The sequence below is a fragment of the Heptranchias perlo genome, chromosome 14, assembly GCF_035084215.1.
Source record: "Heptranchias perlo isolate sHepPer1 chromosome 14, sHepPer1.hap1, whole genome shotgun sequence".
Classification (NCBI taxonomy): Eukaryota; Metazoa; Chordata; class Chondrichthyes; order Hexanchiformes; family Hexanchidae; genus Heptranchias; species Heptranchias perlo.
In genome coordinates, this window is record NC_090338.1 from 54,069,152 (window position 1) to 54,093,786 (window position 24,635).

General features: G+C 40.7%; 1 protein-coding gene across 1 annotated transcript in view; it reads right to left on the reverse strand.

Annotated features, from left to right (window-relative positions):
- The window catches only part of ttc1 (tetratricopeptide repeat domain 1), a 39,651-nt gene extending 16,038 nt beyond the window's left edge, over nt 1-23,613 (reverse strand). Inside the window, exons 1-6 of the mRNA XM_067996443.1 lie at nt 23,531-23,613; nt 20,434-20,845; nt 17,915-17,975; nt 17,108-17,220; nt 15,101-15,137; nt 14,753-14,901 (exon numbers count right to left, since the gene is read on the reverse strand). Coding sequence (XP_067852544.1) covers nt 14,753-14,901; nt 15,101-15,137; nt 17,108-17,220; nt 17,915-17,975; nt 20,434-20,832 — 759 coding nt within the window. The 5' untranslated portion in view covers nt 20,833-20,845; nt 23,531-23,613. The remainder of the gene's footprint in view (nt 1-14,752; nt 14,902-15,100; nt 15,138-17,107; nt 17,221-17,914; nt 17,976-20,433; nt 20,846-23,530) is intronic.
- Between the last annotated feature and the right edge of the window lie 1,022 nt (nt 23,614-24,635).

A 24,635-nucleotide genomic window follows, 5' to 3' on the forward strand; every position in this document is an offset into this window, starting at 1 on the left:
CATCTGCAAATTTTGACACGACTCCCTCTTGGCCTGTATCCAAGGACATTGCTGCTAGACTGGGCCTGCGGCAGGTGGTGAGCGAACCAACACGAGGGAAAAACTTACTTGACCTCGTCCTCACCAATCTACCTGTTGCAAATGCATCTGTCCATGACAGTATTGGTAGGAGTGACCACCGCACAGTCCTTGTGGAGACGAAGTCCCGTCTTCGCACTGAGGACACCATCCAACATGTTGTGTGGCACTACCACCGTGCTAAATGGGATAGATTCAGAACAGATCTAGCAGCTCAAAACTGGGCATCCATGAGGCACTGTGGGCCATCAGCAGAATTGTATTCCACCACAATCTGTAACCTCATGGCACGGCATATTCCTCACTCTACCATTACCAACAAGCCAGGGGATCAACCCTGGTTCAATGAGGAGTGTAGAAGAGCATGCCAGGAGCAGCACCAGGCGTACCTAAAAATGAGGTGCCAACCTGGTGAAGCTACAACTCAGGACTACATGCATGCTAAACAGCGGAAGCAACATGCTATTGACAGAGCAAAGCGATTCCACAACCAACGGATCAGATCAAAGCTCTGCAGTCCTGCCACATCCAGTCGTGAATGGTGGTGGACAATTAAACAACTAACGGGGGGAGAAGGCTCTGCAAACATCCCCATCCTCAATGATGGCGGAGTCCAGCATGTGAGTGCAAAAGATAAGGCTGAAGCATTTGCAACCATCTTCAGCCAGAAGTGCCGAATGGATGATCCATCTCGGCCTCCTCCTGATATCCCCACCATCACAGAAGCCAGTCTTCAGCCAATTTGATTCACTCCACGTGATATCAAGAAACAGCTGAGTGCACTGGATGCAGCAAAGGCTATGGGCCCCGACAACATCCTAGCTGTAGTGCTGAAGACTTGTGCTCCAGAACTAGCTGCACCTCTTGCCAAGCTGTTCCAGTACAGCTACAACACTGGCATCTACCCGACAATGTGGAAAATTGCCCATCCACCACCTTAAGTATTCACTCCCTTCACCACCGGCGCACAGTGGCTGCAGTGTGTACCATCTACAGGATGCACTGCAGCAACTCGCCAAGGCTTCTTCGACAGCACTTCCCAAACCCTCGACCTCTACCACCTAGAAGGACAAGAGCAGCAGGTACATGGGAACAACACCACCTGCACATTCCCCTCCAAGTCACACACCATCCCGACTTGGAAATATATCGCCGTTCCTTCATCGTCGCTGGGTCAAAATCCTGGAATGCCCTTCCTAACAGCACTGTGGGAGAACCGTCACCACACGGACTGCAGCGGTTCAAGAAGGCGGCTCACCATCACCTTCTCAAGGGCAATTAGGGATGGGCAATAAATGCCGGCCTTGCCAGCGACGCCCACATCCCATGAACGAATTTTTAAAAATCCAAATCACTGATATACACAATGAACAGAAGTAGCCCTAGAACTGAACCCTGTGTGTCGTACTGAGGCTTTAGAGAGGGTAAAATGAAAATTCATTATGCTGTAGAATTCACTTCCAGGATGAATGAATGCCATTACAACTATTTACTCACATAGAATCATTGTAAACAATTTTACAACACCAAGTTATAGTCCAGCAATTTTATTTTAAATTCACAAGCTTTCGGAGGCTTCCTCCTTCCTCAGGTGAACGTTGTTGGAAATTTCCAACAACGTTCACCTGAGGAAGGAGGAAGCCCCCGAAAGCTTGTGAATTTAAAATAAAATTGCTGGACTATAACTTGGTGTTGTAAAATTGTTTACAATTGTCAACCCCAGTCCATCACCGGCATCTCCACAACATAGAATCATAGAATGGTTACAGCATAGAAGAACGCCATTCAGCCCATTGAGCCCGTGCCAGCTCTTTGTGAGAGCAATCCAGTTAGTCCCATTCCCCCGCTCTTTTCCTGTAGCCTTGAAAATTTTTTCCCTTCAAGTGTTTATCCAATTCCTTTTTGAAAGCCACGATTGAATCTGCTTCCACCACCCTTTCAGGCAGCACATTCCAGGTCATTACTACTCGCTGCATAAAACAGTTTTTCCTCATGCCGTCTTTGGTTCTTCTGCCAATCACCTTAAATCTGCATCCTCTGGTTCTTGACCCTTCCGTCAATGGGAACAGTTTCTCTTTATTTACTTTACCTAAACCCTTCATGATTTTGAACACTTCTATCAAATCTCCTCTCAACCTTCTCTGCTCCGAGAACAGCCCCAGCATCTCCAGTCTATCCACGTAACTGAAGTCCCTCAACCATGGAACCATTCTAGTAAATCTTTTCTGTATCCTCTCTAAGGCTTTCACATCCTTCCTAAAGTGTGGTGCCCAGAATTGGACACAATACTCCAGCTGTGGCCGAACCAGTGTTTTATAAAGGTTCAACATAACATCCTCGCTTTTGTACTCTATGCCTCTATTTATGAAGCCCAGGATCCCATATGCCTTTTTAACTGCTTTCTCAACCTGTCCTGCCACCTTGAAAGATTTGTGAACATATACCCCCAGGTGTCTCAGTTCCTGTACAGCCTTTGGAATTGTACCATTTAGTTTATATTGCCTCTCCTCGTTCTCCCTGTCAAAATGTATCACTTTGCACTTCTCTGTTAAATATCAGTCATGTGTGTGCCCATTCCACCAGACTGTCTATGTCCTCTTGAAGTCTATTATTATCCTCCTCACTGTTTACTACACTTCCATGTTTTGTGACATCTGCAAATTTGAAATTACAGGAAAGATGTGATTGCACTAGAGAGGTTACAGAGGAGATTTACGAGGATGTTGCCAGGACTGGAGAATTTTAGCTATGAGGAAAGATTTGATAGGCTGGGGTTGTTTTCTTTGGAACAAAGGAGGCTGAGGGGAGATTTAAATGAGGTGTATAAAATTATGAGGGGCCTATTTCCCTTAGCAGAGAGGACAATAACCAGGGAGCATAGATTTAAAGTAATTGGTACAAGGATTAGCGGGGAGCTGAGGAGAATTTTTTTTTACCCAGAGAGTGGTAGGGGTCTGGAACACACTACCTGAAAGGGTGGTAGTGGCAGAAACCCTCATCACATTTAAAAAGGTACTTGGATAGGCACTTGAAGTGGCATAACCTACAAGGCTATGGACCAAGTGTTGTAAAGTGGGATTAGGCTGCATATCTATTTTTCGACCGGAACAGACACGATGGGCCGAAGGGCCTCCTTCTGTGCCTTAAATTTTTCTGTTTCTAATTGTGCCCTATACACCCACGTCCAAGTCATTAGAAAAGCAGTGGTCCTAGAACCGAACTCTGGGGAACACCACTGTATACCTTCCTCCAGTCCGAAAAACAACCGTTCACCACTACTCTGTTTCCTGTCACTTAGCCACTTTCGTATCCATGTTGCCACTGCCCCTTTTATTCCATGGGCTTCAATTTTGCTGTCAAGCCTATTATGCGGCATATTACCAAACGTCTTTTGAAAATCCATATACACCACATCAACCGCATTGCCCTCATCAACCCTCTCTGTTACCTCATCAAAAAACTAAATCAAGTTATTTAAATACGATTTGCCTTTAACAAATCCATACTGGCTTTCCTTTATTAATCCACACTTGTCCAAGTGGCTATTAATTTTGTCCCGGATTATCGTTTCTAAAAGCTTCCCCACCACCGAGGTTAAACTGACTGGCCTGTAGTTGCTGGGTTTATCCTTTCACCCTTTTGTGAACAAGGGTGTAATATTTGCAATTCTCCAGTCCTCTGGCACCATCCCCATATCCAAGCAGGATTAGAAGATTATGGCCAGCACCTCTGCAATTTCCATCCTTACATGGATGGTAAATGTCAACATGGACTGATTGGGCTGAACTGCCTGTTTCCAAACTGTATTTCTATGTATTACCATTGCTGGTTTATTTATATTAAAACAGCTAAATGAACAGTATAAGTATGAAACAGTGAATCACGTCCTTCACTACCCTTCTTGATCAGTAAAATAACAGATGCCATTCACTTTCTCTCAGCACCGACTTTAAAACAGAGGCATCTTTTTCTTAAAACAGTGAAGCATATCACAGCCTCAGTTTGTCTTCCCAATCTTAAAACACACAGCTTTGCTGAGTTGAAACGGAGTCTCCGGGTAAACAAGCCCAATCCCTTGGAAATTATACTGAAACAAAAAACAAATAACTGTATTCTTCATAATTACATTAGAACAGCTGCACGTAGGTTATCAATTATTTGGAATGACTGCCCACCCAAATATAATTGCCAATTGTAAAGAACAGTGACATTCTTTTAACCTGAATGTCTGGAACTAAAGTATCCACTGAGCAAATTGAATAGAACGACACCTAAGCAACAAGGTGCCACCAACTGCTTCTTAGGAACAAAACTTCTGAACTGACACTATTTGCATGATCGACAATACATCTGAATTGCCCCATCTTGTAGAAAATAACTAGACATAACTGATTTTGAGCCAGAGACACTATGGGCTTTTTAAATCCATCAAAAAAATCTCAATCAAAAATTACATTCGTCACATGCTCTCTGTAGGGCTGGAGAGCAACTGGTATATGCAATTACATACTGTTGTATGCACCTCAGTCCCAACATCTTCCAAGACAAAGAAACCTGGGCAATTCTCAGAATACAAGCTTCAAGGAAAAGGAACAGCTTTGCAATAGGAGGGGTACCTTTCTCTTTGAAACCAACCCCAACCCATTTTCTCATTCAAGTCTCTTTTGTGGTCGGTTTCATGAAGGCACACCATTTGAGATCTCATCTTCTCTTATAACCTTCTCTGGTAATGTAGATTAATGATGTAGCCGGCGGATGTCCTGATTTCCTGAGTTTTAATGGGAGCTTCTGACCAGTCTGGGTGTCCAGCTCTCGAAACTCCAACCAGCACCTTTTCCTTGATTCAGACAGCTCTTAGTGAAGCACCTTAGTGAATTCAGTGGAGGCATGTGGGTTACTCCAGCAACCTACGTCACAGCTTTTTCCAAAGTAACTGAGTGGAGCGCCTGAGAGATATCAGTCACTCTGAACTGGCAATGTATAAATGCCAGGATATCTGGGTCTATTGCCTGGCAAGACATATATGAGTCAATATAGTCAGTATAGCTGCTGTTCCACCTATGTGTATCAACATTATGATCCAGAAATCGCATGGAGCGGCGAGGCAACGCTCACTGCAGCTCCTGCGAATTCAATTAACAAAAACACTTACTGCAGGTTCTGTGGCATCGAATTGCTTGATTTAGACTGTTAAAAAAATTGTGCACTATCAAACTAGCCTCTGAGCAGCGCAAGTTGATGCGCATGGAACAGTCTGAGAATAGAAGACATGCCCACAAAGTCTGTCAGGAAGAGAAATCATGCCCACAGATTCAAGCTGCATTGCTCAAGCAAACAAGCAAACTTCATTCATTTAAACTTAGCATTCTGGATATCATTGTAAATAAAAAATGTTTTTATAAAAAGCCAAAGAAATAATTGAATTAAATTGAAGAGACAGAAGGGAAAAATATAATATTCAATTTTTTTAATTTAAATTTTTTTTAATGACCAAAAACTATTAAAATAAGGAGTAATATGAAGCTCCGCGTTTTAAAATGTAATTTTTTTGTTGTTTGGCAGTCTTTAAGACTAGCCACGCTTTTAAAACTTAGTTTACACCTGGTATTTTTAAGTGCACCTTTTGGTGGCATAATTAGTTACTGTCCAGCTGGGCAGGTGAGCAAGTTTGTGATTTTTCAATGATTTCAATGACGGCAGTGTGCGATGGCCCTTTAATTTGAAGCTGTCAAATTGCTGGCAAACCAATAGGAGCAAGTTCACGATTTCCACGTTTTACTGCGCATGTGCAAACGTGGGAACTTGCTCTTTCAATTCGCCATTAAAAACGGAGAGTGCTATTGAGCTCCTCCGTTATTTCAGGAGCAATTTCTGGCCCTATATTTCTTTTTAAAGTTGCTTTGGAGATCTATTCTAGAAGGAAACACTTGACAAGCAACACACATGGATAAAAAATTGGGAGGATGATTTAAATGGATTCCAATCTTTAATTGCCCCTCTATGCCAAACTTTTAAATTTTTTTTAATGTTACTGGCAGTAATTTGAAGGACTTTGCCTATGATCTGTTTAACAGACAGATAAAATCTACTAAACACAATCTCTTAGTAATAGCTCCCTTTCCTCAGGCACCATCCTCTCATCTTCAGAGTCATTACTCTGCCTCAAAATAACACCTTCAACCTATCCATCCTCTCCAACAAAGTCCCATTTCCAATCTCCATTTCCCCTCTAAAAGGCCCTTTATCACACTACTGCCTCCCAGCTCAGTGCCCACTCTTGAAATTCTCAGTTTGAATCCCTCCAATCCAATTCCACTCTTTTAACAGCATCTAGCAAAAATCATGAATGGCATCCTCTGTGACTGTGGTGCTTTATCCCTCTTCGACCTCTTGTGCAGCATTCAATACAGTTGATCACGCCATCCTCCTCCCAGGTTCTATTCGTACCTATCCAAATGCAGCCAGCACATCTCCAGCAATGGTTTTTCTACCCCCCCCATCTCCCCACACTTGTCATTCTCACGGTTTCCCAAATAATTTCTAAGCCTCTAATTTCTAAGTTCGCTTCATCTACATGCTGCCCCATGGTGATATCATCTGCAGTTATGGTCTCAATTTTCACATATACACTGATATCCACTGCTTCTTTCAATCCCTTGACTGCCTTAGTGCTGTCAGACTGCCTGGCACCAAGTCTTGGAATGAGTCACAACTTTTTCCAGCTCAACAGAGAGAAGAATGAAGTCAGCATCTTAGGCTGCAATCATGAACCCTGCTCCCTCACCACCCCCACCCTAGCCACATATTCAGGCTGAACCAGATGTTCTGTTTGACCCCAAGTTGAACTTTAAGCTCCACTTGCAAGCCATCACCAGTACCAGTAAGCTTCGTATCATTGCCTAGTTCTATGTCAGACCGCTGAAACCCTTACCCACACTTTAGTGACCTCTAGACTCGACTAATCCAGTGCTCTCCTTGCTGGCTTTCCTCCACCCTCTCTAAATTTCATCTTGCCTAAAACTCTGCACTCGTATCTTGTTCTGCACAAAGTCCCGTTTGCCCATCATCTCCATCCACATTAACCTACACTGGCTCCCGATCTCCCAAAGCATCACATTTAAAATCCTCGTCATCTGTAAACCCTTTCATGACCTTGTGCCACTATATCTCTTAAATCTCTTCCAACCCTACATTCCCTCAATGCTCCTCTAACTCTGACCTTTTGTGCATTGAGCCTATCTTCACCCAGTCATTTTTGGCAGGCTGTTCACCTGCCTCAGTCCTACTTTTTGGAACTCCAAACCTAGATTTCTTTGCCTCTCTCCACTTCCATCCCTGAACATCATTTAGCCCTCAATCTCTCCTTTTCTGCTCAGTGTTCATTTTCATATTACCTATTTGTGAAACGTCGAGATATTTTTCTGCATTAAAGGCGCTATATAAATGTAATTGTTTTTAGAGAAAGAAATAGTTTGTTTTGCAAGAACTGTGTCCTTTTCAATTGTACTCTTTTTTTCTTAACACTAAATACAATTGCCGAAGACATGATTCTTTAAATCACTGATTAACTACCCTGGTAAAAGGCAATCTGTGTTGGTTAAAGAGTTAAATGAAATTCTGCTTAAGTTTATTAAAAGATTAAAACGAACAATAAAATCTCAGCTTTGGGGTGATGATGGTACAGTATGACACACACAGTCATTGTTATTGTGTAAACTACAAAATCAGCATTTTGCACGAGGGACAGCATAACTTGGCTAAAAATACCTCTGACTACAACTGAATGTACTGACAGGCATCACAAATTTCCTTTGCATTGGGAAAATTTTGATTTACAAGGATAAGACATTTGTGTGTGTTTAGCATTTAATCCCCTGTGCAATCGTGTCTCTGAATTTTTTAAAGTTGCTTTTTGTAATACGGTCATTAAAATCACAGTATACAGGGGAAGCTTGTATGCTCATTACTAAAATATAGAAATCATGATTGTTTCAAACACATTCCAATGCAAATATTGCATCACATAAAGCGACTTACTAAAGCCAGAGATACAGCACATCCTAGCCACAAATGAAACAGTCTGACGTACCATGTATTATTTATGTTCTCTCACTCATGGAAAAACCTCATGAAACACCATTGGCACAATAACATTTGTTTTGTGTGGCTGCACACACAAAGTCACATTTGCAGCTGAAAAATAATTGTTCATTTGACAATATTCAAGTAGAAAATAAGAACATACGGCCCCTCGAGCCTGCTCCGTCATTCAATAAGATTATGGCTGGTTGTCGACCTCAACTCCACTTTCCTGCCCAATCCCCATATCCCTCGATTCCTTTAGTGTCCAAATATCCACTCACTTAACCTGTCCATATCCCTTTGCCGCTTCTTTGCGTCCTCTTCACAGCTTACTTTCCCATCTAACTTTGTATCAGCCTTGAATATACTCAACGACTGGAATTCTCTACCCCAGAGGGATGCTCAAAGATTCAACGCTCTGAGAGAAGAAATTTTTCCTCATCTCTGTCCTAAATGGCCGACCTCTTATCTTGAGACAATGTCCTCTAGTTCTATACTCTCCACCCAGGGCAAACAGCCTCATCATCTACCCTGTCAAACCCTCTCAGAATATTATACGTTTCAATGAGATCACCTCTCATTCTCCTAAACTCCAGGGAATATAGGCCCATTTTACTCAATCTGTCCTCATAGGACAACCTTCTAATCCCAGGAATCAATTTGGTGAACCTTTGTTGCACCCCTTTTAAGGCATGTATATCCTTCCTTAGGTAAGGAGACCAAAACTGTACACAGTACTCCAGATGTGGTTTCACCAGAGCCCTATATAATTGCAGCAAGACCTCTTTACTTTTATTATAGAATCATAGAAAGGTTACAGCATGGAAGGAGGCCATTCGGTCCATCGACTCCGTGCCGGCTCTATGCAAGAGCAGTCCAGCTCGTCCCACTCCCCCGCCCTATCCCTGTAGCCCTGCAAATTTTTTTCCTTTCAAGTACTTATCCAGTTGCCTTTTGAAGGCCATGATTGAATCTGCCTCCATCACCCCCTTATATTCCAACCCCCTTGCAATAAAGGCTAACATACCATTTGCCTTCCTAACTGTTTGCTGTACCTGCATGTTAACTTTCTCTGATTCATGTGCAAGGACACCCAAATCCCTCTGACTACCAACATTTCTTAGTCTCTCACCTTTCAAAAAAATTCTGCTTTTCTATTCTTCTAGCAAAGTGGATAATTTCACATTTCCCCACATTATACTCCATCTGTCTCCTTCTCGCCCACTCACTTAACCTGTCTATATCCCTTTGCCGTTTCTTTGCGTCCTCTTCACAGCTTACTTTCCCATCTAACTTTGTATCATCAGCAAACTTGGACATATTACAATATATATCAATGACTCAGATGAGGGGACCGAGTGTAAACAGCTGAGGGCCAAGCACTGATCCTTGTGGCACCCCATTAATTACAACCCGAAAATGACCCATTTATTCCTACTTTGTTTTCTGTCCATTAACGATTCCTTAATCCACACTAATATATTAACCCCAATCCCATGAATCCTAATCTTGTGTAACAACCTCTTATGTGGCACCTTATCGAATGCTTTTTGAAAATCCAAATATACTACATCCATTGATTCCCCCTTATCTACCCTGCTAGTGACACCCTCAAAGATCTAGGGAATTCTGGAAGATCAAGCCAATGCATCCACTATCTCTGCAGCCACCTCTTTTAAAACCCTCGGATGTAGGCCATCAGGCCCAGGGGATTTGTCGGCTTTTAGCCCCATTGATTTCTCCAGTACTTTTTCTTTACTAATCTTAATTGCTTTAAGTTCCTCACTCTCATTAGACCCTTGGTTTGCCATTATTTACGGTATGTTTTGTGTCTTCTACTGTGAAGACAGATACAAAATATTTGTTAAGGTCTCTGCCATTTCCTTATTCCCCATTATAATTTCTCCTGTCGCAGCCTCTAAGAGACCCACGTTTACTTTTGCTACTCTCGTCCTTTTTACATACTTGTAGAAGCTCTGACAATCTGTTTTTATATTTCTTGCTAGTTTACTCTCATATTCAATTTTCTCCCTCTATCAATTTCTTGGTCATCCTTTGCTGATTCCTAAAACTCTCCCAATCCTCAGGCTTACTACTCTTTGTAAGCCTTTTATTTTAAACTAATACTATCTTTAGTTTCTCTAGTTAGACACGGTTGGAGTTTTTATTCCTCAAGGGAATGTATATTCATTGTGAATTATGAATTATTTCTTTAAATGTTCGCCATACCATTTAATCTAATTTCCCAATCTCCCATAGCCAACTCATACCTACGTAATTGGCTTTGTTTACATTTAAGACCCTAGTTTTGGACTTAACTACATCACTCTCAAACTCAATATGAAATTACATCATATTATGAACATTCTCTCCCCAGAGGATCCTTAACTACAAGTTTACTAATTAACCCTCTCTCATTACGCAACACTAGATCTAAAATAGCCTATTCCCTAGAACATATTGTTCTAGAAAACTGACTTGGATGCATTCCACGAACTCGTCCTCCAAACTACTTTTGCCAATTTGGTTTGCCCAATTTATGTAAAGACTGAAGTCCCCCTCAATTATTGCATTACCTTTGTTACGTGCTCCTCTAATTTCCTGATTTATACTCAGTCCAACACTATTACTGTTAGGGTGCCTATAAACTACTCCCGCCAGTATTTTCTGCCCCTTGTTATCTCTTAGCTCCACCCTTACTGATTCTACATCCGGATTTTCTGTTCATTAGTTTATAATGCTCTTGACTAAAATGTTGTTCTGTCCACCTAAGTTACAAACAGAATGTGTAAAAATTATATTATGAGTTCGCTGAGTTCAGTCTGGCATCTTAGTGATCTGAGGAACAGTGTCCTGCTGTTGTGTGCCATTAAAGGGTTCTCAAAATGACCACACATTTTTCATGCTGCAACAATTGTTCAATTCACTTGCTAAGATTAGTAGACATTTTAGCACAGTGGAGTACAATATATATTCTGCCAGACATTTAATCAGCATGCAAGAGATAATTTGTGAATTAATGGTAAACTAGTTCTAGAATACTCTTCTGGCATATCAAAGATTTTTTCCTCTCCCCACAGACAGTCTTCTGGTACAGTTCAATGGTACCATATAGGGTGGATAAGCACTTATGCCACAGAATGGCTGTCATTGAATGGCAAATCCCAAGTAACAAGTATTCTTGCCTCTGATGGTTGATATAGGCAGCATGTAACATGGCCACACAGACCAAAAGATGCCAAATTAGATTCCTGGTCTGTACTGAGTTAGCTGATCTGAGTCAAGATTCCACTAGTGGCGTCACAATTAGTGCCGGATCCCCTGAACGACAAAAAAGCCTGGGTTTTCCATTCTTAATTGCTATCAAGTGCCCCCCACCCCCCTGCTAATTGTCTGTTGTGAGTGTTGATGGAGGACAGAATTGGGCTTGGCAATATGTTTCTACCCTCGCCCCATGTTAAGTAACATGCCAACATATAATGTCTAAAATGACATCAAGAATTGCCACTAGAGTGATTTAGTGCAGGGCTGTGGTGCCCCTGGGATGACAAGAGGCCCCCGCACCATGTTTCTCTGTTTCGCCCACCTCTCGCTATCCTCCTGTTTATCCATTTTCTTCAAGAGGCTTTAGATGCTTTCAAAATTCAGCGTTTATTAAAAAAAATCAAATTAAAATGAGGAAAGACACTATGCCTTTTCCGCTATCGGATGTCTTTCAGGTACAAGCAATGAGAGCATTTACCTTTTCTAATTGTCAATAGAACAGCTGAGATAATTGGTTGGCTTCAAAATTCAACTTTTTTGGAAAATTGAAGATCAGCATGAGGAAAGACTCTCAATTTAATATGCTTTCTGCATATGGAATACAAAAGTTACAACAAAAGTTGTAATTAAGAGTGATTTTTTTCTCATACTTAAAAAAGCCAAATAAAGTTTCCTGGATAAAGCTTTTGAAATTTGTGCTCCACCTTTTGTTCAAATAATTTTGAAAAACTAAGCTACAAACAATCTAAAATAACGCATGGGACTGATGCATCCTGGGAAACTGAGTAGCTGAGCACATGTTCAGATTGCATAATCTAAATTCAGCTCCCAACTTCATATCTCGAAGCAAAAACAGTACAGGCTTTTGGAAGAGACTGAGGCTTTCAAATAAAAACTTTAATGAAGTGATTACGAGACACAAGACTTAAGTATATGAGTAAATTTAAATTAAGTTGTTGTGAAATATGCAATTTTAATTTTTTTAAGTTTGTTTAAAGCCTTATTTTGGACATCTGAAATTTCAGATACAGAGGACAAAATTGGTAGTTAGAAATATTTCTCACAAAACATTGAGTAATTTGTGGGGAAAGTACAGTGCCACTCAGTGGCCAAAGCCTGTAACAACAGCTGAGTATTGCAGTGCCACCTACATTAGAAATTCTATTAGGAAGCTTCACAGCCAAATGTTTACAAAGGACTTTTTAATGGAAATGTGGCCGACATATTAGTTATATTGTTAGAGGTTGGATCATGTTCCTGGAAGTGATGTTTTGTTGTCCTGATCTCTCTGACTCTTTTATTGCAATCAATGCTTCTATGGCAAAGGATTAGAGTTGAAGTCTTTTTTTCTCACCCTTTTCTGTAAGTCTGTATAGAGTTTCCATTGATATAGATTTATTTTCAGCATGCACGTTACTAGTGTATTTTTCTCAGTCACACACATGTAGAATATGACACTTTGTTCCTACTGCAGACATTTATATTTCTCTCTGCAGCCTTCCACATAATGTTTAGTCCTTAGTATATAACATGAACGGTCAGACTTGTAAATTTAAAATAAAAAGCAGATAATCTCATGGAAGTTGCAGATAGTACTAAGGGCTGTGTCACTAGCTCAACCAACAACGCCATTAGCTCCTCTGGTTTTACTTCAAAATGTGATATACCAAAATGTTGTGCCAAAGAAAGATAGGACACAAGTCACACCTACAATCGCCTCCTCACAGAACAAGTTGACCATACCAGCCACATCATTTGGTAAAAGCGAAAGAGAGAAACTGGAGAATAAAAAAGGTGTTCATGGAAAAATATCATGGCAGATAGCATAAAAATAATTAAAGCATTTCCACACTACGACTTTTAAAAAAATTGCTATAAAACATATGGATAAAATTAGTAAAATGCTTTGAGAAACACCAAAAAAATTGGTAATGGAAGAAAAGCACCTCAACCCAGAAAAACATCTGTATAGATTTTAAAACTGATTTTTCTTTTCAATGCTTCCATTAAAAGCACAACTTTCACTACACCATGTGTTGGATTGGCTCCAAGTGTCTATATTTTCTGAAGTACATTCACAAAGTTGCTTTCTTCTTTAAAAAAAAAGTTCAATTGAAAATTAAGCCACCACAGCATTCAAACCAGCTTCACTGTCATCCCCCTATTTCAGGACTGCTCTCAGTTCAGTTTCATCATTAATCCCGAGAGTTCAGCATGATCTATAACCAGCTCTAGACAGTATTAGATATTTATTGATCTATACCTCTTAATACAGACATAAAGTGTCTTTGGCAGGACCAGAATACTTTTGGGGATTGAAAAGTTAATATCCATATAATGTGAAGTTAATGAAAGCTGCTGCATATCTGTGCAACATTAATGAAGAGTTTACATTCAGTGGTGAATACAAGTTTACAAGATAAGGAATTAAACTAAATGAAATTACAGAAAATGTATGCAAAACCTCCCATCAAGAAAGGACCAAAAAGCCCTGATGAATGGAACTACTGAAGCTTGAACTTGTAAACTGCCAATTAACAATTAAAATTAACAGGTTGACTGCAGAATAAGGATGAAACAAAAATCTTGAAATCACCAATCATGGACTGGGATAACATTTCAAACCAATCAGTCCAAAAATATTCCAACCTTACTTTCTGTCTAAAATGCTATCAGAAGTTGCTAGCTCCAAGTCCAGTACCAAATCCATTTGAGATGTCTGTGCTGAGCAAAGACAAATGTAGAATGGTAAAAACATGTAGTTAGTGTAGTGCAGCCATTTTTACAGAAATTTTAACTGCCAATGCTTAATTCCTTATCTAAGCATCTTCTCTCGAAACCCAAGTGCTCAGACTCTAGTACGAACATGTGTGAAACTGATTACCCAATTTTCAGGGGTGACACTGAGTATCAGTGCTGTACTGTACAGTGCAACAAAGGGGAAAGATGCAGATTCACATCTGTATTCCTTTACATGGCTAGCACCAAATTTTGATCAAACTATCAGATGGAGATGAGGAGCTTTCCCTTATCCCAGGCATTTTCCCCACACTCAGGAGAGGCATAAGAGCAAATTACTTGCATTCCTTCTTGGCCAAGGAATGACATAATGCATGGAGACAGAAGTAAGTTCTAAAAGAACAAAAGATAAACATAATTTTCCGAAATGCCGAACCCAGTGTAGCTGCAATGTGAAGCAACACTGAATTGACCAAGTAGTCCATATTTGGCAGGTTATTCTAAGATACAACGTGAGGTCAGATCATTCAATTGCAACCGGTTATTTCATTTCCTGCTTGTAACGTCAATTCAGTTCTATCATACTTACCATACAGGCTTCTCTGGCTTGTACTATTGATGGATCTTTTTCTACAATGGTTTTATAGTCTTGCAGAGCTTCATCAAGTTTTTCAGTTTTCTCATACAACTCTGCCCTCCTCAGTATAGCACGGATGTATTTGGGATTTAATTCAATAGCTACAAATTGAAAAATATGGCTCATGAGAGTATAAACCACAATTTAAAAAATTCAGTTTCAAAGAAACAAGTTTTTAAAAAAACCAACGAAACCAGAGCTGTACATTTTTAAGAGACCACCAAAATCTAAAATGCTAATCTTAATTTCTGTTGCAACAATTTGTGATTGAGAAAGCAACTTACTAAACATAAAACTTACCTTTGGTACAATCAGATATGGCATCTTCCTTATTATCCTGAAGCAGAAATAACAATATTTATCAGAAAAGAAATTCTGAGAACAATGCATTGGTTTAATTAAGCAATGTTTTACAACATAAACTAACTCTCACTCTTCAGTGCAAAATAATTACAATTTGACAACATTTCTGTAAATTACAAACAGAATTTCATGCAATTTCTTTCTACCAATTTTAAATTACAGAGTGCACAAAATAATAAAAACTTCATAGTGGAGATTGCAGTATCCTGTTTGGCTGGTTAACAGAAGAACAACCCCACCATTTTCTGTGTTGTGCTACCTTGCGAGATAGAATCACACTATACTGGTCTTTCATTAGTCAACATATTTTACAATACTATAGAGTATACTAGTCTTTCATCAGTCAGCATATTTACAATACTGTAGAAATATAATGAAACATTGCAAATAACTTTTAAAAAAATTCCACAATTTCCTCATATCTGAAATTTATCATTCCTGAGTAGCAAAAACAAACCCATTGTATTGTAATGGATTCACATGCTACATTCTTATCAAGTCTCTCTCAATTTCCCAGATAAATGAGAAATTGATGACTGACAATCTTCATAACCCCAATGTTTTTGTATTACACATACAAACACAATTACTAGAGCATTGTATTTTAATTTCTGTGCACTAGGTATGGTGGCATCATAAAATATTTACAAAGAATGGATTTACACCTAGTGTGAAGATGAATTCTTCCCCCATGGCAAGGGCAGGATTAGTATTGGCTGTGCTATCCCCTTACAGTCGAATCACCTGTCAACATTCACTATTGGGGCTCACACCTGAACAGTAGCCACCTGAATGAGGTATTGGAATGTAGTTGAAGCCAATGGAACCATAACCCAGCAAGGAGTCATGTCTTAAAGAGTTGAGATGAAAAAATGAAAACAAGTGATACTTTGATGGAAGATGACAGGCTCTTTTGATGACCATCATTGCTGAGAAAGTTCCACAAAGACATGTAAAATCTCAATGGAAGACTTCCAGTACCCCATGTGAGTAAGTGTACATTTTAACACTTCATATACTTACCATGGAATTAGATTAAACCAACCATGAGCACTTGACTCAGGATTGGATTGAGGCCACAGTTCACTGCTTACTACTCTAAGAAAACCAATTTACACATTAAATGTTACCATAATTACTAATTCTTCCTGCGGTAGTTTTCTAGTATCTGATTAGCTATTCATTTTTCTGAACTCTGGGGGAAAAAAGTCCACTCTGCAGGTTTGAAGGCACTGCAGTAACTAACGATTTTACTGTCAGGTCAGTGTTACCAAGTGAGATGATTTTATCTCACAATCCGCCCTTATATTTGCATCACGAGAGAACAGTGAAGCAGCTGAAGTATTAGGGCTAGGATGTTTACAAAGAATCAGGAAGGATCAATGATTTTTGCACAAGTCATTGTTTGGAGGCACTGGTATCTTACCTAGTCTTCACAGCCAAGGCTCCCTCAGACAGTACATGGGTCATCCTCATACTGACGTACAAATTCAATCAGATTTCTTAGGGAAAAAACATTCAAAAATTGTTGTGGAACAGACATTGACACGTGCCATCTTCGGTTTTTACTGGATTTCCAGTACTGTAAAAAGCAAATGACCAGGTCCAGAATTAGGTCCCTGTAAGGGAAGGCACAGTAATTTGAAGCAGAGCTGAAAAGAGAAGGTATATCACCGTGCCAAAATGGTACCTATGCAAATCTGAGTAATCGCACATTTGGCCTTTCCCAACTCTCAATTCAGTTTGCAAACATTGCATACCAATAGTTCAACTGTGTCACTGTTCTCAGCTATCAAAATTCAACAAGCAATCTGTTCAACAAGTCAACTTGCTATGAACAGGTCACTTCTTCATAGGAAACAGATAATAATCTGTGTCCAACTGCGTGTCTACAAACCCATCCTGCAGAACTGTACGTAGACACAACCAATGAAAAATTCTTACCAGTTTCATTCTCGCAGCAGCTCTATTGGAATAGAGGATAGACCTATCCTTCTGGTAACAGGCTGGGCAAACACCAAGAGCCTCTGTGTAAGAGTTCTCAGCCTCTGTGTACTCTGCAAGTAAAAGACAGCATAGGTAAAAGATTAGTTTGTGGCTGTTCACCATTTAATGCATAATAAAATAAACAAAGAGGAATGCAGGGAAGAGTTGGCTGTGTAGATTGGATGCATCTCATGTTTCGTGGATTTACATCAATTTTTTTTTTGTTGGCCAGTAATATTGGTTGCCTATCTAAGGAAGCTGGCAGGGAGAGGGAGGGAATCAGGTGCTAATGAGTTCAACAGGATGGCTTGTGTCTGGTCTCTGATGAGTTGGAAGAAAATGTTTGCTTATTTAACACTTGATATTGGCTACACAGTAAGACAGGAAGAGCCAAGAGTGGTAGAGGAGAAAAGCTAGATGTTATTAGCATATATTTGAGAGCTGATCTCATGTCTGTCAAATGTTCTGTCATTTGTAGACAACATGTAGACAAGGAAAACACTTCAGAACAGGAGAGGCAGAGACAGTGAACAGGCCACCCTAAATCAGCAATAGAAGGCATGGGATCAGGGGAGATCAGGAAATAAAGAGTTTTATTCTCAATATTAACACACTAACTAGGCAACATGGGTAAATTGATAAATGATTAAGTGACAAAACGGTGTCAAACTAATATGCATCATGACCATGTTCAGCTAAATGACCCTGAAGTGATATTTGTCGAACCCCATTACACTTAGACTTAATCATGCTGCAAACACCTACCTCCTTTTTTAAACTGCCCATTTCCAACTTCTTTCAACTTCAGACTCTCATCTTGCCTTCTCTGAAAAACAGAATGTTTGTCAAAGTCTAAAAATCCAGTGTATGAATATGAAGTGCAGTGCTTCCAAGTACAGTGCTATAACAGCAAAAAGTATATGCAATTATATATACCTTCAGGTCCTATATGACCATCCCTTTCAATAGCCTTCCATTTGGAATATCTCTACAGGATATAACAGTTTTAGGTTCTAATGTAACATTATATTGTGGTGAGAAGCATGAACACTTCATGACTACGGCAGTAATTATTGTACAAATACTGTTACAGAAAACCTACAATTAGATACTTCTGTTCTATCTCCCGAGCTCCCATATGTGACATGACCTTGATCCTATTATTTCGAAGTTTTAATTAATATACCACAACATATTTTGATCTGTTCTTTCTCAACAGCAATCAAATGCAAAAACAATCAAATTCTTAAATATTTTACTAATCATTCTTTGTAAAGCACACATTCAAGCGCTATCAAGATAAATCTAGTTTTTGGTGCAACAATTTCTTCTTATAGTATGCTCCATTTTAGAAAATGGGACAATTTTGGTGCTGAAAAACCTAGTCTTCTGGTCTTAACAATGGTCTTTTAATAACTAACGACCTTAGCTTTATACTCTACTTTCCAGCATTTCAATTTTAATTGTACACTTGCAGCCTCTCTCTTCTCTTTCCCCACCCCCCAATTGCTCATCTCATCTTTTCGAAGGGCGAGTCCCTCTGTCTTAGCTATTTGCTGGTTCTATTTTGTGTCATTAATGTCTGCTTATTGTCTGTCTGAGAGAATCTCTCAGAATCATGGAATTATATCTAAATCTCCTGCTAGTGTTAACCCCCCACCCACCATCCAATTTATGACTGCAGTACATTTTCTGGTGTTTTCCTTCCTCTTTCCTCCCTTTTGTCTGGTTCTATTAAAATGTTTGTTCATCTTAGTCTTCAATTCTGAAGGACACTGTCTGAAATGTTAACACTTTTTTTCTTTTTACAGCAGCTGACTGATCTGCTATGCGTTTCCAGCATTGTCTGGTTTTCCTTCACAATGCATTGACCTCCCCTCCTATTTTTGGGAACGTGCGGAGGTAAGAAACTTTAATGGCAAGAGAAACTAGAAGTACATACATTGGGAGGAGGGAATCAGATGACTAAACGAGTCTAGGTGATTTAAGAAAAATAACTAATTTTTCAGGTGCAAAACAGATGACAATAACTGGAAAACTCGATCCAGGAGGAAGTGACACAAAGCATGTAGCCAATTAACAAAGACAATGAGGAAAGAGGTATTCAAAGGAACTGGATCAGTCAAGTAAGTGGATTTCAGTGTAGGTTTATATATGCTGGAATGGTAAGCATAAAATGTGTATGTAATAAAGGAACAAGCAATGGTGAAAAAGGGTGACCACTAAAAATGTCAAGTGAATGCGACATTATCAATTGGACTAATCATAATAGAATAGACCATAAGGTAGAAGTTACCCTAACTTTAGCTAAATCACTGCTGGGCCCACATTTCTAATAATGTGGGCAGTCTTGGGCACACTGATTTCAAAAGGGCACGGATGCACTGGAACAGATTTAAGGATAAGTGAAAAGGATGATTCCAGAATTTACAGCTATAAGCCAAGAAGAAACCCTTAGAACTAAATTTCTTATCACTGAAATAAGAAATGATCAAGGTTTTAAAATGCACAGATACTGCAGATTGTTTAACTTGTACTGTGAGTACAAACTAAAATTAGTAAGTTTCAACTGAAACTTGATACCTATGGGGATTCTTTTCTTCCCTACAGAGTTGTGATATGTGGAATGGACTCCAGAATTAACACCTCAACTGAGGGTTTGAAACAAGTGCAGATGGAAGACTGAATGCAGTGTGAAACATGTTGATTCTTGAAATGCTTAGTATGACTATGGAAATGTCATACCAAAGCAGGCAACTTGCCACAGACGTGTAGCATTGGATTTAAGGTTAGATAAGTATACTGAAGTTTGTTGTCTACAATTTTGGGAAGGGGACTGGAAGAAATTTATAATGGGTTTTTGTGAATTTTGTGTTGTCTTTGGAAGGAATGGATTTAATAGGTCAAATGTCCTCATATTATGCCATGCTTTTAAGTTCTTACCAAGCAGACATATTGTTACAGAAGGAAGCTTGATATATTGTGATTTTTGGCAGCAATTGTGGTCACTTGACAACTGCACACATGCTTCTATAGTGAAAGAGGAAAATAGTTCTGTTGGACTGTTTATATTTAGTGCCCAGGGAAAGCCTGCAGTTATTGTTTGTGTTTAGATTTCAGAATTTGCAACACTTCAGCATGTAAATAGCAGTAGTGTTGGTTAAATGATAAAACTCTAAAAAATAACCTGGTTTATAGTCCACAAATATGACATTAAAAAACTAAAGAACAAGCTGAAATTCGAAACAAATCCCACCATCTGATGAAGTGAAGTCACAGATTACCTTTTTTTCTTCTTCAGGCAGATCTTTTTCCAGTTCTCGTAAATGTTCTTCATCAAACTCAAGCTTTTTGGTTTCCTTTATTTCAGAATCATCCTCCAACTCTAAATTCGTCCCATCATCTTCCATGCCCACAAACCCATCAGTCTCCAGTGACTCTTTGCATTCAAAGAAGTGCTCTTCTGCTGTCTCTTGATCATCGGCAACGTGAACTGACTGTGACTTCTCAGCATTGCCACTGGCTCCCGAAATCTCTCTCTCCACAGGTGATAGTCTGCTTGAAGATGACTCACAACTTAAATGCCCAGATGGTGCATTCTGGTTCTCTGTCTCACCAGCTGAAACATTTAGAACAGTTCCCAATTTTTCAAAAAGCTTCGTGTCTTCCGATTCTCGATCCATTTACAGGTCTGATCTATTAAGTCAGAAAGAAAAAAGGAAGATTATTACAACCAAGTGCATTATTTAATAATTATTCAACTGTATGAATAAAAGGACTATATGTACAGCTGTATGAAAAGCATTTTAGTGGAGACATGGTCAGCAATTTCTTTCTTTGCTTGATAAAGAGCTCTGATCTTGAAAGGCAGCACAATTCAAAATGTAATCATACTCAATTACTGGAAATGTTCTTGCAACTGTTCCCCATACATTTTAATTTTTCAAAGTATGAACACCAGCAAATGAAACTTTCTCCCTGCTCTCACCACACCTCCCCTCTCCAATGTTGAAGATGCAGAAATAATTTAATAGTCAAACGGTTTTGAGAAAAGTTCATTTAAGTGTCAGCCTTGGCTCAGTGGTAGCCCCACTCCAGGGACTTGAGCACATCATCTAGGTTGACACTCCAGTGCTGTATTGAGGGAGTGCTGCACTGTCGGATGTGCTGTCTTTCAGATTAGACATTAAACCGAGGTTCCATCTGCTGTTAGGTGAGCATAAAAGATCCCATGGCATTATTGGAAGAGCAGGGAAGCTTCTCCTGGTGTCTTGGCCAATTTTTAATCCCTCAACCAACACTAAATCAGATTAGCTGGTCATTTATCGTATTGCTGTTTATGGGACTTTAATGTACGCAAATTGGCTTTTGTGTTTCCACACATTACAACAGTGACTACACTTTTGAAGTACTTTATTGGCTGTGAAGCACTTTAACATCGTGAGGATGTGAAAGGCATTATATAAATGCAAGTTCTTGCTTTCAAATATCATAATAAACAATATTTAAAACTGGAGATGTACAAAGTCCAGCATAATTTTTGCAAATAATCTGACGTAAAATTGGGTAAATTCAGTTTTCCCTCACATACCTTTTTAGAAGGGAAGCCATTACAAGGTGACATGTCACCTAAGAGGCCTTTTTAAGGAATGTAGCTGGTGGACACTTAATGCAATATTTCCAGCAGACATGCTGGAGAAAATATTCCTCAGTCTACACACAGGAGACTGGAACATATGGGGGCATGGACTTCTCTGCAGTCATTGTCAAAACTACAGTGTACTGGCTGACAAAAGCTGCATTCCATATTCTCTTGCTGCTGCTTTGAACAAATCCACCAAGGAACTCCAACATCAATAATCCCCCACCCCAGCTATTTATAAATTCACACTAGCACAAACACCAATCAATGCCATATTGTTTCTTTTAAACAAGACACAACCGCAGTTCAAAATGAATAAAGATTACCCACACTATAAAACAATGAAGATAAATGAAGCCTTTTTTTTTATTAGTACCATTTTATCCGTAAAATTTGATTTGGGTCCATTATGCTTTTTTATTTGGTGCACTCATCCCAGCAAATTAACACACTCCATCTGCATTGTACTTCATAATTGGGAATGCAGGATGAATTGTCACAAGATAAATATTCAGTTAATTAGCAGATTCATTTTTTAAAAATGGCATAATTATCCTGTTGCATGCCTGTAACATAGTTCTCCTTGAGTAATCTATGTCTGAATCCATTTTACAGTGTACGAAACCTGACATCAGAAACTAATAGTCCCAAAGAACATCACAGAGACCATGGCATTACTATGTAAACAAAAGTGGACCAACTGCTAGGTAGCCATTATACATTGGTTGGATGGTGCAGCTGTTTTAATTCACTGCCCAGTGTGGAACTGGCCCCCCGTCGGTCCCATTGCTGGTCCCCAGTCTCGGCCCCCCGTCTGACCCCCAGTCGGTCCCAGTTCTGACCCCCCGTCGGTCCCAGTTCCGACCCCCCGTCGGTCCCAGTTCTCGGCCCCCAGTCGGTCCCAGTCTCGGCCCCCAGTCGGTCCCAGTCTCGGCCCCCACTCTGACCCAGTCTCGGCCCCCACTCTGACCCAGTCTCGGCCCCCACTCTGACCCAGTCTCGGCCCCCACTCTGACCCAGTCTCGGCCCCCACTCTGACCCAGTCTCGGCCCCCAGTCGGTCCCAGTCTCGGCCCCCAGTCGGTCCCAGTCTCGGCCCCCAGTCGGTCCCAGTTCTCGGCCCCCAGTCGGTCCCAGTCTCGGCCCCCAGTCGGTCCCAGTTCTCGGCCCCCAGTCGGTCCCAGTCTCGGCCCCCAGTCGGTCCCAGTCTCGGCCCCCACTCTGACCCAGTCTCGGCCCCCACTCTGACCCAGTCTCGGCCCCCACTCTGACCCAGTCTCGGCCCCCACTCTGACCCAGTCTCGGCCCCCACTCTGACCCAGATTAGTGCTTGTATTTTTATTCTGGACTTTGGGAAACCTCCAAACGGAATAAACCGGGTTTCTGCTGGTGTCGGCCGTGAGGAGGCCGGTGAGAGCCACAGCTCGAGGTGCCGCCGCCGGCTGCACGGGAGCCGTGTGTCAGGGGGTCGATGACACGGGAAACGATGTGACGGGGGCCTCCTGGGCCCGGGGGATCAGGCGGGGTTTCCCATTTCAGGGAGGAAAAGCGAGCACAAGGGTCAACGCAGCGCCACTTGACGTCTCCAGGACCAGCGTTTCCCCGACTCCGGGTTAGGCGGCCGTGTTTACCGCCGGACGCAGACAGTCAGTGCGCTGAACCGGCTTCACGGGCCCGAGAATAAACCCGCCGCTCCCGGGGCCCGAGAATAAACCCGCCGCTCCCGTCGCCCCAACTCACCTTTATTTTCTCTCCCTCAATCCGCCCAGCAACTGCGCATAAACCACTCGACGGAAGCGCTCGCTCCTTCACTTCCGGTTACATGCACCAATCAGAGGGGGGAGATGCCAGTCGGAAGCATGCCGGGAGTTGTAGTTGGAGGCGACCGAGGAACGTCCCGAATCACGTGAACTACAAATCCCAGCCGGCCTTGCAGGAACGCGCATGCTCGTTGAGGTTTCCTCCTCCAGGCGCCCTCTGTCGGCGAGCTCTGGTTTCAGTTTCATGTTGCTAACTTTTGGTTCAGGTCAGTCTGCCTTATAAATGGGCTGTCTGAAAATTTCTGACTTGTAAATCAATTCCAAGAGTAACTTTTCCCATTTACATCAGTACTTCAATAATAGGGGGGTTTATGGAATTACCATTCATGCTAACCTACAGAACACAGAAAAGCTGCCAAACAGATTCTAAAAACACAACTGATATGTATGGCGTTTGCACATTGTTAACTGAACATTAGAGGTCCTCATGATGGGAGTAAACACATTGTCACAACTACATTCCAATTTCTTGCATTTATTTGTTATTCTTTCTGATGGACAATCCTGGAGGGTATGGAAAGAAAAGCAGCTAGTTATTACAACACCAATTTGAGTGGCTATAACAACCCCAGCTCTGAACATGGGAAAAGGTGGCAGAATGATGCCTTCCTATCCTATAACCAAATAGCATATAACACTCACAGAACAGGCTTGCAGAATAGTAATTTGGCTAAAGCTTTGTCCAGCTCCTGTTCGTTGTACTGCTCTGGCTGAATCAGGAAATGAGGGCGGAGAATTAGAAAACGAAAGATGACTCTCCATGCACTACGGTCTGCTCATCAGGGAAAACATTGCTGAAATCTCCAGATTCTGTTCTAAATAAAAAGACAAATAAATGTCTGTGATAGCACCTCAGCTTTATGCACTGACATAGAATCATAGAAATGTAGAAAGAGGACATTTCAGCTCAATAAGCCTGTGCTAGTTCCAACCTGAAATTCTCTAGACTCATTTTCCTGCTCTTTCCCCATACCCTAATCAGTTTCTGCTTAAAAAGTAATTCAAACTCTCTGTTAAACATGACC